Source organism: Montipora foliosa, chromosome 14, assembly GCF_036669935.1.
Source record: "Montipora foliosa isolate CH-2021 chromosome 14, ASM3666993v2, whole genome shotgun sequence".
NCBI lineage: Eukaryota > Metazoa > Cnidaria > Anthozoa > Scleractinia > Acroporidae > Montipora > Montipora foliosa.
The window spans coordinates 19428998-19440967 of NC_090882.1; the positions used below are offsets into that span (position 1 = coordinate 19428998).

General features: G+C 38.4%; 1 protein-coding gene across 1 annotated transcript in view; it reads right to left on the minus strand.

Annotated features, from left to right (window-relative positions):
- The window catches only part of LOC137985567 (protein numb homolog), a 9852-nt gene extending 1693 nt beyond the window's left edge, over nucleotides 1-8159 (minus strand). Inside the window, exons 1-6 of the mRNA XM_068833183.1 lie at nucleotides 7918-8159; nucleotides 7706-7780; nucleotides 7418-7495; nucleotides 1948-2088; nucleotides 600-692; nucleotides 1-287 (exon numbers count right to left, since the gene is read on the minus strand). The exon at nucleotides 1-287 is cut by the window's left edge and continues 1693 nt beyond it. Coding sequence (XP_068689284.1) covers nucleotides 1-287; nucleotides 600-692; nucleotides 1948-2088; nucleotides 7418-7495; nucleotides 7706-7780; nucleotides 7918-8046 — 803 coding nt within the window. The 5' untranslated portion in view covers nucleotides 8047-8159. The remainder of the gene's footprint in view (nucleotides 288-599; nucleotides 693-1947; nucleotides 2089-7417; nucleotides 7496-7705; nucleotides 7781-7917) is intronic.
- Between the last annotated feature and the right edge of the window lie 3811 nt (nucleotides 8160-11970).

Below are 11970 nucleotides of genomic sequence, written 5' to 3' on the forward strand. Positions count from 1 at the left end.
GGTGATGGCAATGGCTGTGTTGATAACCCTACTACTGAACCATTTTTCACTTGTGATGTGCTCACACTTGATGGTCTCTCATCTGCAGCTACTGGCGCTGTACTTGATATTGGTGTGGAAGTGGTTGTACCTGTTGACAGTGAGGTAGATATGATGGTGGGCGCCTGGGCAGGGGTGGTGGTTTTTTCGAGTGAAGGTTGTTGTGGTGATGGATTTGACACACTGGTTCCATTTACTAGTGGTGTGGTAGTTGCAGCACTTGGTGTCACAGCGCCTGTAGAAGATTGCTGTTGTGAAATGATAAGACAAAATAATGTGAGTACTGTTGTAACCCTGAAAGCCTTAATTAACTAACATTTTATCATTGTATTTTAATGGTACTGGTAAGTAGAATTATTAAGAGAAAAAAAAACACTATTTGGTCCAGTTTTCCAGCACCCAATCATGTGGTTTTGGGTGTATGGGGACAAGGCCTACTTCCAATACTGAGGGTTCTCTGGTTGGCTCCATGATACAAGCATTTGACTAAATAATTTACTTGAACGTTCTTACCATCAGGCCAACAAAAATTAATAATTTAAACCGAACAAAATTCCCACCTCTTTGTGTTGCTGTTGCAGGGCCTGAGCTTTCTGTTTCCTCTGAAGACAAGCAGTAAATGCACAACCAACTGCATGACTTAGGCGTTCACCCTGGGAAGGCAAACAAAACCCTTAACTGACAAGGCACTTCTCACTGTTTCAGACAAATTAATACACTTTACGTTCTCCCATCGTACTTTTACCCTTATACATCAAGCACACCCCTTTTGAGCCCATGAGCAATGGTTTTTATGTCAAATGTTTCAAATTGAAATGGAGGTAAGGTATGTCAGGATAGGATATTGAAAAGCACATACAGCTGTCAGAACAAAGAGCATCAGAAACACAGCTTAATTAATAGGTACATGTACAGTACATGTACAAATGAGCTGTGTCAACATTTTGTTTCTAGTTGCTGGTTGTAGCACAATGTTCCAGTCTAAAATTGGCCTACATTGAAAGCTTTGCAAAAAACAAAAATCAACTTGTAAATTATCCCTTTGCAAGTCAAGCTCGGTTATGTGCCAAAAGCCCTTCAAACCGACTGTCCTATTAATGTGAGATTTACTGTTACCTTCACATATTAACAATCATAATGAGTAAACATGAAACAAGGCAACATTTTGTAACATCTGCACAAAATATAATAGACTCTTGAAGACTTAAGGCCAGTTATTAAAGACAGGTCTACCTTGAACACAGTTTACAAAGATCACTTTAACCTCCAGAACCCATACTTTCACTATGTACATATGTACTTAATTGACCGCTTTTTAGGACCAAGAAAAAAAAATCAAACAATAGAACAGAACAGAACAATGACAACTTTTTTCCGACAGCGAACAACCAATGTGTTATTATTATTCCACTATTATGCCATTTCACGGTCATACACTGTAGTGTCCCAGTTTGACCGATTTAGAACAGAGCAAATACGGACAGAACGGGAGTTTTTCAATGAAAGAAATTGTTTTCAACACGATACAAAGCCTGAGAATTTAGCTTGTCATCGCTTGTCACTTGTCACTTCGTTTATACGAAGCGCCCTGAAGGACAGATGATACATTTTTTTTAGAAACACTCTTACCAAATAAAATTGAAGGAAAATAACACCTTTTTGCGGTGGAATAATAAATCTCTTATTCTATGGTTTAATATATAATACTCGCGGACATTTTGCTCATTGCTCATATTTTTCCTCACCGCTGCGGGGCTCAGGAAAATACTACGCAACTCACAAAATATCTGCGCGTATTATATGTTAAACCATCGAATAAGATATATCTATTTTGCACACAGTTTTTTTCGAGCACCAGCTAGTGTCCCTTTAAACAGCTAAACATGAGAGGTTACTGTAATGACTCACAGTGTCTCGCATGGCAATAAAGGAGTGACACATCCATCGCCTTGTGGTTCCTTCTCGACAAATATAGGAAAACACTCTGTCGTTGCTTGGATCAGGAGTACAGAATGAAACTTTTTCAATGGTCTGATCAATAACCAGTGACTAAAACAAAGCAAATACAAGGTTTAGTACTTAAAATGAAGCGTTTTCAAAAGGAATAAGTCTATCAAAGAAAATAATAGGGACCTTTAAATCGGAGGATGAGGACGACTTCAAGTAGGAGTTTTCTGTTCTAACCACGTGCACTTCAAAAACATGTTGGCCTCCACACCTTATGTGCACGTTCAGTACAGAAAACTTGTCCTCGTAGTTGCCTCGTCAGCCAATCCAGAGATCCCTATTATCAACAAGCAAATTCTTTTCATGTGAACATTGTCTATGATTACCCTGACTGGATTCTTTACAACTCCTTTAACTTTTTGAACAACTAATTCACTAAACCAAAGGAAAAACAAAACAATGGAAATTTTATGGATCAAAGTGCCACTGTCGTTACTCATGGATGTGAAAGTTACCACGATTGTTTAAAATTGGCAGGCTGAAGTTTCCTTTATGCACTAGTCAGTGTGATATAACAGCTGGATACTTGTGTAACAGCATGGGGGAAAATTAATGACACTCACATCATTTTTGGCCATGGTTAATTAATCGATTGTAACACTCTGAATAATTGTTGACATTGGTAACACTGCTGATTTCATAACCTGAAATACTGTCATTATAATAATCTAACTGAACTGCTGAAACAGTACATGTAGTTCCCTGTTGTCCACTTACAGGACTGATAACAGTTACTGGTGCCCACCCCTCAATGGATTCATTTATATGTATTGTAACATTAAATATTTTAATGTATCTGAAACTGCTTGCGCAATAAGTGCATCACATCATGTATGTTGCTGTGACAACACACCCAAAATTGCTCGGTAATGGGTCCAATAAAATTTAATCTTTGCTGGTTGTTTCATGTGTATTCAACTCCAGCAGAATGCATGTTCATGTGATAGGAAGGATTATTATATAGCTGGTGGGCAACAGAAGAAAAGAAGCATGAACCATCTGAGGTACATTCTAGTGCCTTCAATCCTTGCTGAGCTAATCAAGTCTGCAACAGTGCCATAGAAGGATTTCTCAGTACTGTATGTGTACTTGTTCCATGAGCAACAGGGCCTGGGTTTGATTCAATGTCTCTTGATATCAATAGCTTTTCTCTTGATGACAATAGGTGCGGTTACACACACTGTGGTAAATACCATTTTCCATGGTAAATTATCCCACGGTGCCTCACACTTGGGTTGTAGTATACCGTGTTAACCAGCGGCCACATGTTATGAAGATTACCAAGGTACAAAGAAATCTCCTGCAATTCATTGGCGGGAAATTCAATCACAACATCGTCAGCATCGTGATTGACTCTTGCATCAAAATACCATTCCAACTTACTACCGGTCACCTAATTACTATGTCTTTACGAAACAAGCCCAACCTTTTCTTGTAAGGAAGTCTGGAGGGTGCTCTGTCCCGGGGAGCATGTTTACATTTGCAAACGGACTCAGCCCTTGCTCTATCACAGGAGATTGGTACGGATTACTACTATACACCACCACACAAATACTAGTGTCTGGAAGCATGGGTTGCTTGGTTGCCTCACTGTTGTCACGTCACTGATGTTGCAAGTTGGATTCATATGGCTTTGATGACTCATAGCTTGCAAAACTTCGTGATAGCTTTGATAAACATTGGTATACTTTGATAGCTTCTATGTCACCCTCCAAATGGAAGTCACCTTCCAAATTGAATTTGCTAATCCCCTGTGAGCTTAGTGGATCGACAGAGACTGTCTTCTCACAATGTGTTTGTCAATTCCATTTCGACACGTATTAAAGTCTTCGTGTTGGTGAGTAAAAGGTGGTGCACAATTAATTGGACTAATGTGTACTTGTTCAGAATCTTTTGCTTCACCTTTCGAAGAATGCCATTTCTCTAATTCTTCCGTCTCTTGCTTCTAAATGCAGCGGAAGGTGCTCAAAGACTTACCGTAAGTATAAAAGACACAAACAGCAATGGCGGCGCACATGTCAACCTAGCGAACAGGAAGTCACAGCTTTCTAAGCTGTGCTGCGAGTATCCATCCTGATTGGCTAATTAGATCAAAGATCCGGTTACGAGTGAGTGAGAATTGGCATACAGATTCTCACCAAAACTCGTGGATATACAGTACATGTACTGTATCCAGGAGTAAAAACGAAAAATATGTAAATGGCATGTTTCCTTTAAACACAACACATTAAAATTATTTTTGTTCATTTTTTTTTTTTACCCTTTAAGGCCAATATCAAAATACACTTCTATGGTGATCATTACCCACTCATGTGACTTGTACTTTTGGTCAAGTGAAGAAATTTTACAATAATCACAAGAGGAACCTAATCTTTAAGTTACCCTTAAGTACAGCACCTGAACCACAGTTTCCACATGAAAATACTATCAATTAGAATAAAACTGTATGAAGCCATGTATTTTTCAACAATTATGACTCATGGGTGCCAGACTCTTGTTACAAGTATTCTGATGTACTATACTGTTTAATATCCTGGGTTATGACCAGCACAGTACTAGTCAATCTGGAATATCAAAGGCTCCATAAAAAAATGAATTATTGATCATTCCTCACTTTATTCGCAAGCACCCTCAAAATAAGTTGGTCTTTAACCCTTGGACACCCAAACCAGCCTGAACTGGCCAGATTTTACTTGTCAATGGAGAACCCCTGGGATTCAATGGGTTAACCCACCTAACCAAGTAAAACAACAGCTTGGTTTTACAGTAAGTTATTTTTCTTATTCATCAAATAATCATTCAGAAAGATATTCCTCAAATTTTTATCTTATACATTGTACATGTAGATTGCATCTTACAACTTCCTTTGTGTTCAACTCCCTTTCACAAGCTATGCCTTTACATGTGTTAAATCAGTATCTCAGCTGTAGAATGATCATTCTAGAATCTAATTATTATATAAAGAATACTAATGATATTAGATACAAAATGCTAGGGCCACATTCGAACTTATTACATTTTAGAGGGCATACACAAAGAACCTCCCCCCCCCCCTCTCAAAAAAAAAAAAAGGATTTCTATTAACCATCATCACAAATTATCATTTTACAACGGAACTTGAAGTGTCCCCTCAGGCATAATAAATCCTTAGCTTCCTTAAGATTGATTTTTCTTTCAGTTTTTAAACAAACAAACCCCAAGTTGCAAGAAAAAATGACAGACTTTCCTGCCCAAGTACTTCTTTTGCAATACTTCATACTATTACTGCAACAGGGGTTTCATTAGAAGCCGGTCACCAGTGGCATACCGCCATCTGGTTGTCAGAAATTGCCTCACACTGCAGCATACTCTGCCTTGATTTTCACTCAAACCCTTGTAAAAGACAAGAGTAACTGCCACTTGCATTGATTAGACCAGGCATTTACTTCAGAAGTTATTGAAACCCTGTGAATACATGTAACCTTTTCAATTTAGATCAATGAGCACCAATAACATCTCCAACAGTGAGAAGCAGAATTCATTTTCCTCTAGAATAGACCAGAATCCATTTTCACAAAACTTGAAGAAAGCACCGAGGCATAAAGAATTTGAAATTCCATTTAATATTTTCTTCTGATAGTAATACTTATTACAAATTGAGTTAGTTTCATGAAAAAGGAGTTTCAAACCACGAATGAACTTTTAGATGGTAGTGGGACCTCAGGTTAATCAAATATCCACACTGTCCTATGTATCTTGAAAACATGTCAACAGACCACCTTTTCAGATTGGATTATGGATTGAGTTATGTACAAAAAATAATAGCCTTTAGGATCACAATGAGAAACAAGAATCAGAGGTTGTATAATCATTAACGCAAATGAGAAATGGCAAAAGCAAACTATTCAGCAGGAAGTATTAAAATTCTTTGAGATATAATCAAAGAAAAAACTTCTGCTTATTCCTTTCCCACATTATTTATGATAACTGCATCCTTCATACATGGAAGATAATCAATTCTCTCACAAGGTGTTTAATATTTAATAGCAAACACACAAAGAACTACAGAAAGTGATGTGCTTGGATGGGTCCCACTATCTATTTATTCGATCACTGACATAATGATGCATAAAATAGCACATGGACAGTTTAAAATCAGCTCATGTGCATTTTTCCTGCATTCTATGCCAAGAAAATTCGAAAAACTCTCACCACTATACATACGGTAAAATAAGAGTGCTTAATAACAAACATAACACTGTGGTTGTACAAATCTTTCCTCGTTGTTAATGACCCTTCAATTGTCGACAAAGTTTTCACATGGGAAAATGCCTTAAGCCAGTATTTAGGACGAAGGCCTCCGTCGGGGAGATACCTTTCTTATTTTGTCACATAAACAACATAGTATACAAAAAACCCATTATTAAGCGACGTGAATCGGTTATACAACAAATTTCCAACACCATTTTACTGTACTGATAGAAAAAGAAAAAAAAGAAATCACTTAAATGTCAGTTACCACGTTATGGTAGCACTGATGTCTTCGTTTTAAAGAAATCACTTAAGATCAATGGATAGAGAACCGTATGTAAGGCAATAAAAATAATTCACATCGACAGATCTAATCGATTCCTCGTTGAAAGGATTACAAACCAGCTAATTGTGCTAAACTTCGTCGTACAATTCATATGCAAGTTATTCATTTGTAAACATTTCGTATATGATATTTATATATTCAGCTGTTCGGCATTATTAAGCCTCAACATTTCGCGAAAATGTTTTGATCTAGAAAAGATGACCAATGTATAAATGCTTATTTTTAGATTTCTGATTTTTCTTTTCTCAAGCCAACTCAGCGCACGAAAGTTTACAAAAAACAAATTAATCAAGACATGTGAAATCTACATTGGGTTTTGTCTATACGAGTACCTTCGGGTTTTCAATAAGATTTCATTTAAAATAAAGTGAGAAAAAAATCAAAAACATCTATTCGGCGCCTTTAAATATTTTACCTCCCAAAGGACATGATAATTTCAGATAATAATCCAATATCATATTAAAATGTGTAAAACTGAGTTTCAAAACGATTAACTATGTAGACAAATAGTTTCTCCGTACTGAGGCAGGTTGTAAGTTTGGGTCCGGTTTGTTATTTAATCATTCCACGTTTTATCACCCATTGCTGGAACACACCACAGAATTGATTTCAAAAGGAAAAAGAGTTGAAATTAAGTTAATATAAAGTCTGAAAGCCGGCAAGGGTGGACAGCCAATATTATAATCAACATTTTCGCGATTGCAAGCTGGGTATGTATACACAACCCGAAATACTCTTGAATATATCAGCTTATTATAAGCTTACATATCTGTTGAAAAAATAAACGTGTTCTACCTTGGTTTGTTCATCCACTACTCGCACACAATCTGCCGTTACAAGAAGCTGCATTCGTTTCTTCTTCGCCACACCAGCCTAAGATAAATAAAATAAGTGTGAGCGAGTGAGACATGCACATCGAAGAAACGTAACGAATACAGTGGCTTACTCATCTCCCCTGCAGCAATGATCGGCGAATTGGCGCTGAAGGGAAACGGTTATTTCACCAAGGGCTTCAGCAGTGTAAGATCTCGTTTTAGCTTTCAAACTTTGCGCTCGAAATTTAAAAAACGCAGGTGATCTTACCTCTTTCATCTTACGAAATGCCTCGGCACAGACTTGGGTTCCTCTTGATTCAGTCACTTCTGTCGATCCTACATACTAAATCAACAAATACTTTCTAATTAATAAGACTTTCACTGAACTAGTGAAGGCTTTTGGTCATAAAACCTCCAACAATGTGGGTTATACAAGCTTTAAAAGTATAGGAATCTCATATATTTTAAAAAAATTCATACCTTTACTGGGAAACTTACACCCCCATTGCGCACTTTATAGCTGTCGTTTTCCCAGATTTGAGGCCTTACACTTTCTGGAATGTGACGTTTTGAACTTCTTAAACTAAGGCTTCTCTTTAACTTATTCATTTTAAAGAAACTCGAATTAAACACAAATAAAAAACCGATTTACAACAAGATATCAGAGCGACAGTTTCAGAAAATCATGTGTCTGGTGTGAAACTCGCTCCCAAACCGGTTGATCTGCGCACGCTCCAACTTTGATTGCGTAATTTGAATTATTACGTTGCCGCAGAAATAGAGGCGAACCAAGAAAGCCAACTCAAGTGGATTAATTTTACTCCAGAAAACGATTCGCTCTCAATCCTTTTGAACGTAACTTGGTGTTTGATTACGTCAATGCGTAGAATACTCTACTAAAATTTCATATCGTGTGTTTTGGCCGTATTTGTTGCACTCAATACACCAAAAGGCTTTTAGTTTCTAAAAATAAGATCGTTCCTTTCCGTTAAAGTGCAAACAATTCTGGGAAAAGAGAAAAAAGAAGGGACTATTATTCAACGAGAGGGCACAGAATACAAAGTAAAATGAGCTTTATCATTATGTTTGTAACCGCTGTTTCCATGTTTCATGTTTAAGAATGGCCAAAGAGCAAGAATATTTATGACCGAGACTTCAATTTTCCTAAACTCGTTTTCACGAGTCATCCTAACGTCTTAAATCCCCTACCCTGGGGCCCCATACTTGGGTTAGAGTTAATTATAGTTCTTTTGAAGAGGGTTCAAGCTTTGAATTTGAAATGAGTCAGCGTTTCTGAGAAGACAGCCAGCTCACAGCGTTTTTCACATTAACTGTTATTTTTTTGATACCTTGACTGTCTTCATGGCCCGTTCTTTCACATTTTTGCTTGAATTTTAAGGAACTGAAAAAGCTAGTAACTGACTCACTTTCTCATTTTACAGTTCAAACATAGCACCCGGTTTTCAGTTTTCTTAACCACTGACGAGTAAAATTGTCTGGCGTTAGACAGAGTAAAATCTGTCAGTGTCCCTCTTGGGCGAGAAATGGTTAACTTGTCTTAAAATTATGACTTTTTGGCGCAAAAGCTGTGTTCAAGCAAGAGAGATTTTGAATAAAGAAATTTTGAAAAAGCCAGTGATGATCTTTCTTCCGTGTTGCCAAGAGATCATGAGGTGGTGTTGCCCAGCCCCCATAGAGAACCGTTGGTTACGCTTGGATTGTAACCGCATGTAGATCACCATCGCTCCGAGACTGCGTATCACGCATGATAGCTGTGTTCGACATGGGGGAACAAAATTGCGTCGGTCAATGTTCTCCCTTCCCTTTCTGAATATTACTACAAGGATGATAATTGCCTGATTATTGAATACAAAATGCAAAATTGCTATTTGGAGTGTTAAGTGACTACTTTCAAGAACGATGATGTCACCGGCATCAAACGTTCTGCACTTCCCCTATTTCACATCCTGCGAACTTGATACATGTAAAAGCTGATGAAATACTCTTTGTTCTCTTTGATTTAGTTTCAACACTTTCAAGCAGCGCTCTTATTATCGGAAGAAACGGCACTACCGCAATGCTCTATCCGTGACGTATTAGCAATATTATGGTATCATATGAAACACCAAGTATTCCTGAACAGGATGCAGACTGTTTAGTATAAGGGGCAAAAGATAGCCCCCCTTTACATGCAAAGTCTTGTCCCTAAGGCTATCGCGATTTTTGAATTTGTCGCCGAGGGAGACAACCAGCTCTTTTCGGTAGAATTCATATTCATATCCTTAAGTTCTTTTGCCGGCTCCTGAACAATTTCAGGGCAAAAATCTTGGGGAAAATCCACCACCATGCATCGGCGTATTTCCGCCTACATTGTGGATAGATCGGCCTCGAAGTCCACGCCGTTAAAGTGGCACTTGGTTTTGAATTCTGTAATATACTTCAGGAATATCTCCACCGCTTCCGATGTCCATGACCACTTTATAGGATTTGTGATTTTTCCACATCTTTCCGAGTCGAGCGGCTTTCCCTCGTGCTCTCGTCGACAATTGGTTCATCATCATCATCTAGGTCTTTTCGCGAAATGGCGCCATTTTTTTCCTCCGATTGTTCCGAACTCTGTTCGATTTGGCCAGCACAGAACGGCAAAAATATTCCCCGGGCTTACACGCGCACTAAGTCATTACAGACTTTCGCGGCCTTCTGACAGTAATCCGATCTCACAAAAGTTTACCCTTCTAGAAGAGTGACCCTACCTCAAACGAGCATAAGGGTGATTCCCGCAAAACCTGGCAGATCATCAATGAGCTGTCTTCCCGAAATTTCGTGGAAACGTCTGTGAAACAACTGAATGTAAATGAGCAATCAGTAACAGCTCCAGCAGAAATAGCGCACGAATTTAATCGTTATTTTGCTACCATTGGCCCGAAACTTGCTAGTGATATTCCTTCTTCAGATGGCAACAGCTATCTGAATTATCTCACTAGCACGGATAAGGAGTTTCAGTTCCGCCCAACCTCCACAAATGAAGTATTTTCACTGCTGAATAAACTGAAAAAATCAAAGGCAGTCGGCCTTGACAAAATTTCTTCTCGACTTATTCGTGAATGCGCGGATCTTATTTGCAAACCGCTGTGCTATATTTTCAATCAGTCATTAAATGTAGGTGTGTTCCCAGACGACTGGAAGTGTGCACGGGTCACTCCACTATTCAAACAAGGGGAACGTGATGACCTAAACAATTACCGCCCAATTTCCGTTATCCCGGTTATAGCCAAAGTGTTCGAAAGAATAGTTTATAACCAATTATATGCGTACCTAACAAAGCATAACGTAATATGTAAATGCCAATCTGGTTTTCGCTCTATTCATTCCACCGTTACGGCTTTACTTGGGGCTACGGATACTTGGGCTTACAACATTGACCGAGGAAAAATAAACGCTGTTGTTTTCCTAGACCTAAAAAAAGCTTTTGATACGGTTAATCACGAGATCCTTTTATCTAAATTAAATAATTACGGCATACATGGCATTTCTTACAACTGGTTTAAGTCCTATTTGGACAACCGCACTCAAAAGTGTTCTATTAATGGATCACTTTCTAAAACCTGCTCACTAAGTTGCGGCGTCCCTCAAGGGACTATTTTGGGTCCATTGTTGTTTTTGCTATATATCAATGATCTGCCAAACTGTCTAACGAATTGTATGCCATGGATGTACGCAGATGACACCCACCTAACATATGCGGGTGACAATACAGGCGACATAGAATCAAGACTTAACCATGATCTAGAAAATGTTAAAAAGTGGTTGATAGCAAACAAACTTACCCTGAACATGACAAAAACCGAATTTATGCTGATTGGATCAAGGCAGAGGTTGTATGCTCTCACAAATCCTCCAATTCCCGAGATTAATGGTGCTCCTATCACTCAAGTTTCTGTTGCTAAATCCCTGGGCGTGCTTATTGATAATAATCTTAACTGGAGTAGCCATGTCGATAAACTGACAAAGAAAGTAGCTTCTGGAATTGGAGCCCTCAAACGTATAAGGCATCTCGTTCCTCAGACGACATTGCGCTCTATTTATCACGCTTTACTTCAACCGCACTTTGACTACTGCAATGTCGTCTGGGGAAACTGTGGTATCACGTTACATGACAAATTACAAAAACTGCAAAATAGAGCAGCCAGAGTTTTGACCTTCTCTAATTTTGATGCAAATGCTAGCGAGCTATTCAAAATTTTAGGCTGGAAAAATCTAGTTAGCCAGCAACAAATTGCGCTGGCCACAATGGTCTATAAGTGTCTTCAGGGGCTAGCACCGGAATATCTATGTTCTAAATTTACAAACCGCGAATCTGTTTATAGTTTAAGAGACTCTGAAAGAAAGCTTAATGTTCCGTTTCCACGGACAAATTATTATAGAAACAGCTTCAGCTATAGAGGTGCTACTGTCTGGAATAGCTTACCCCTCAAAGCGAGACAAGCAGAGTCTCTTGGGCTTTTCAAAAATCTGATTAAAGACATATTTTAG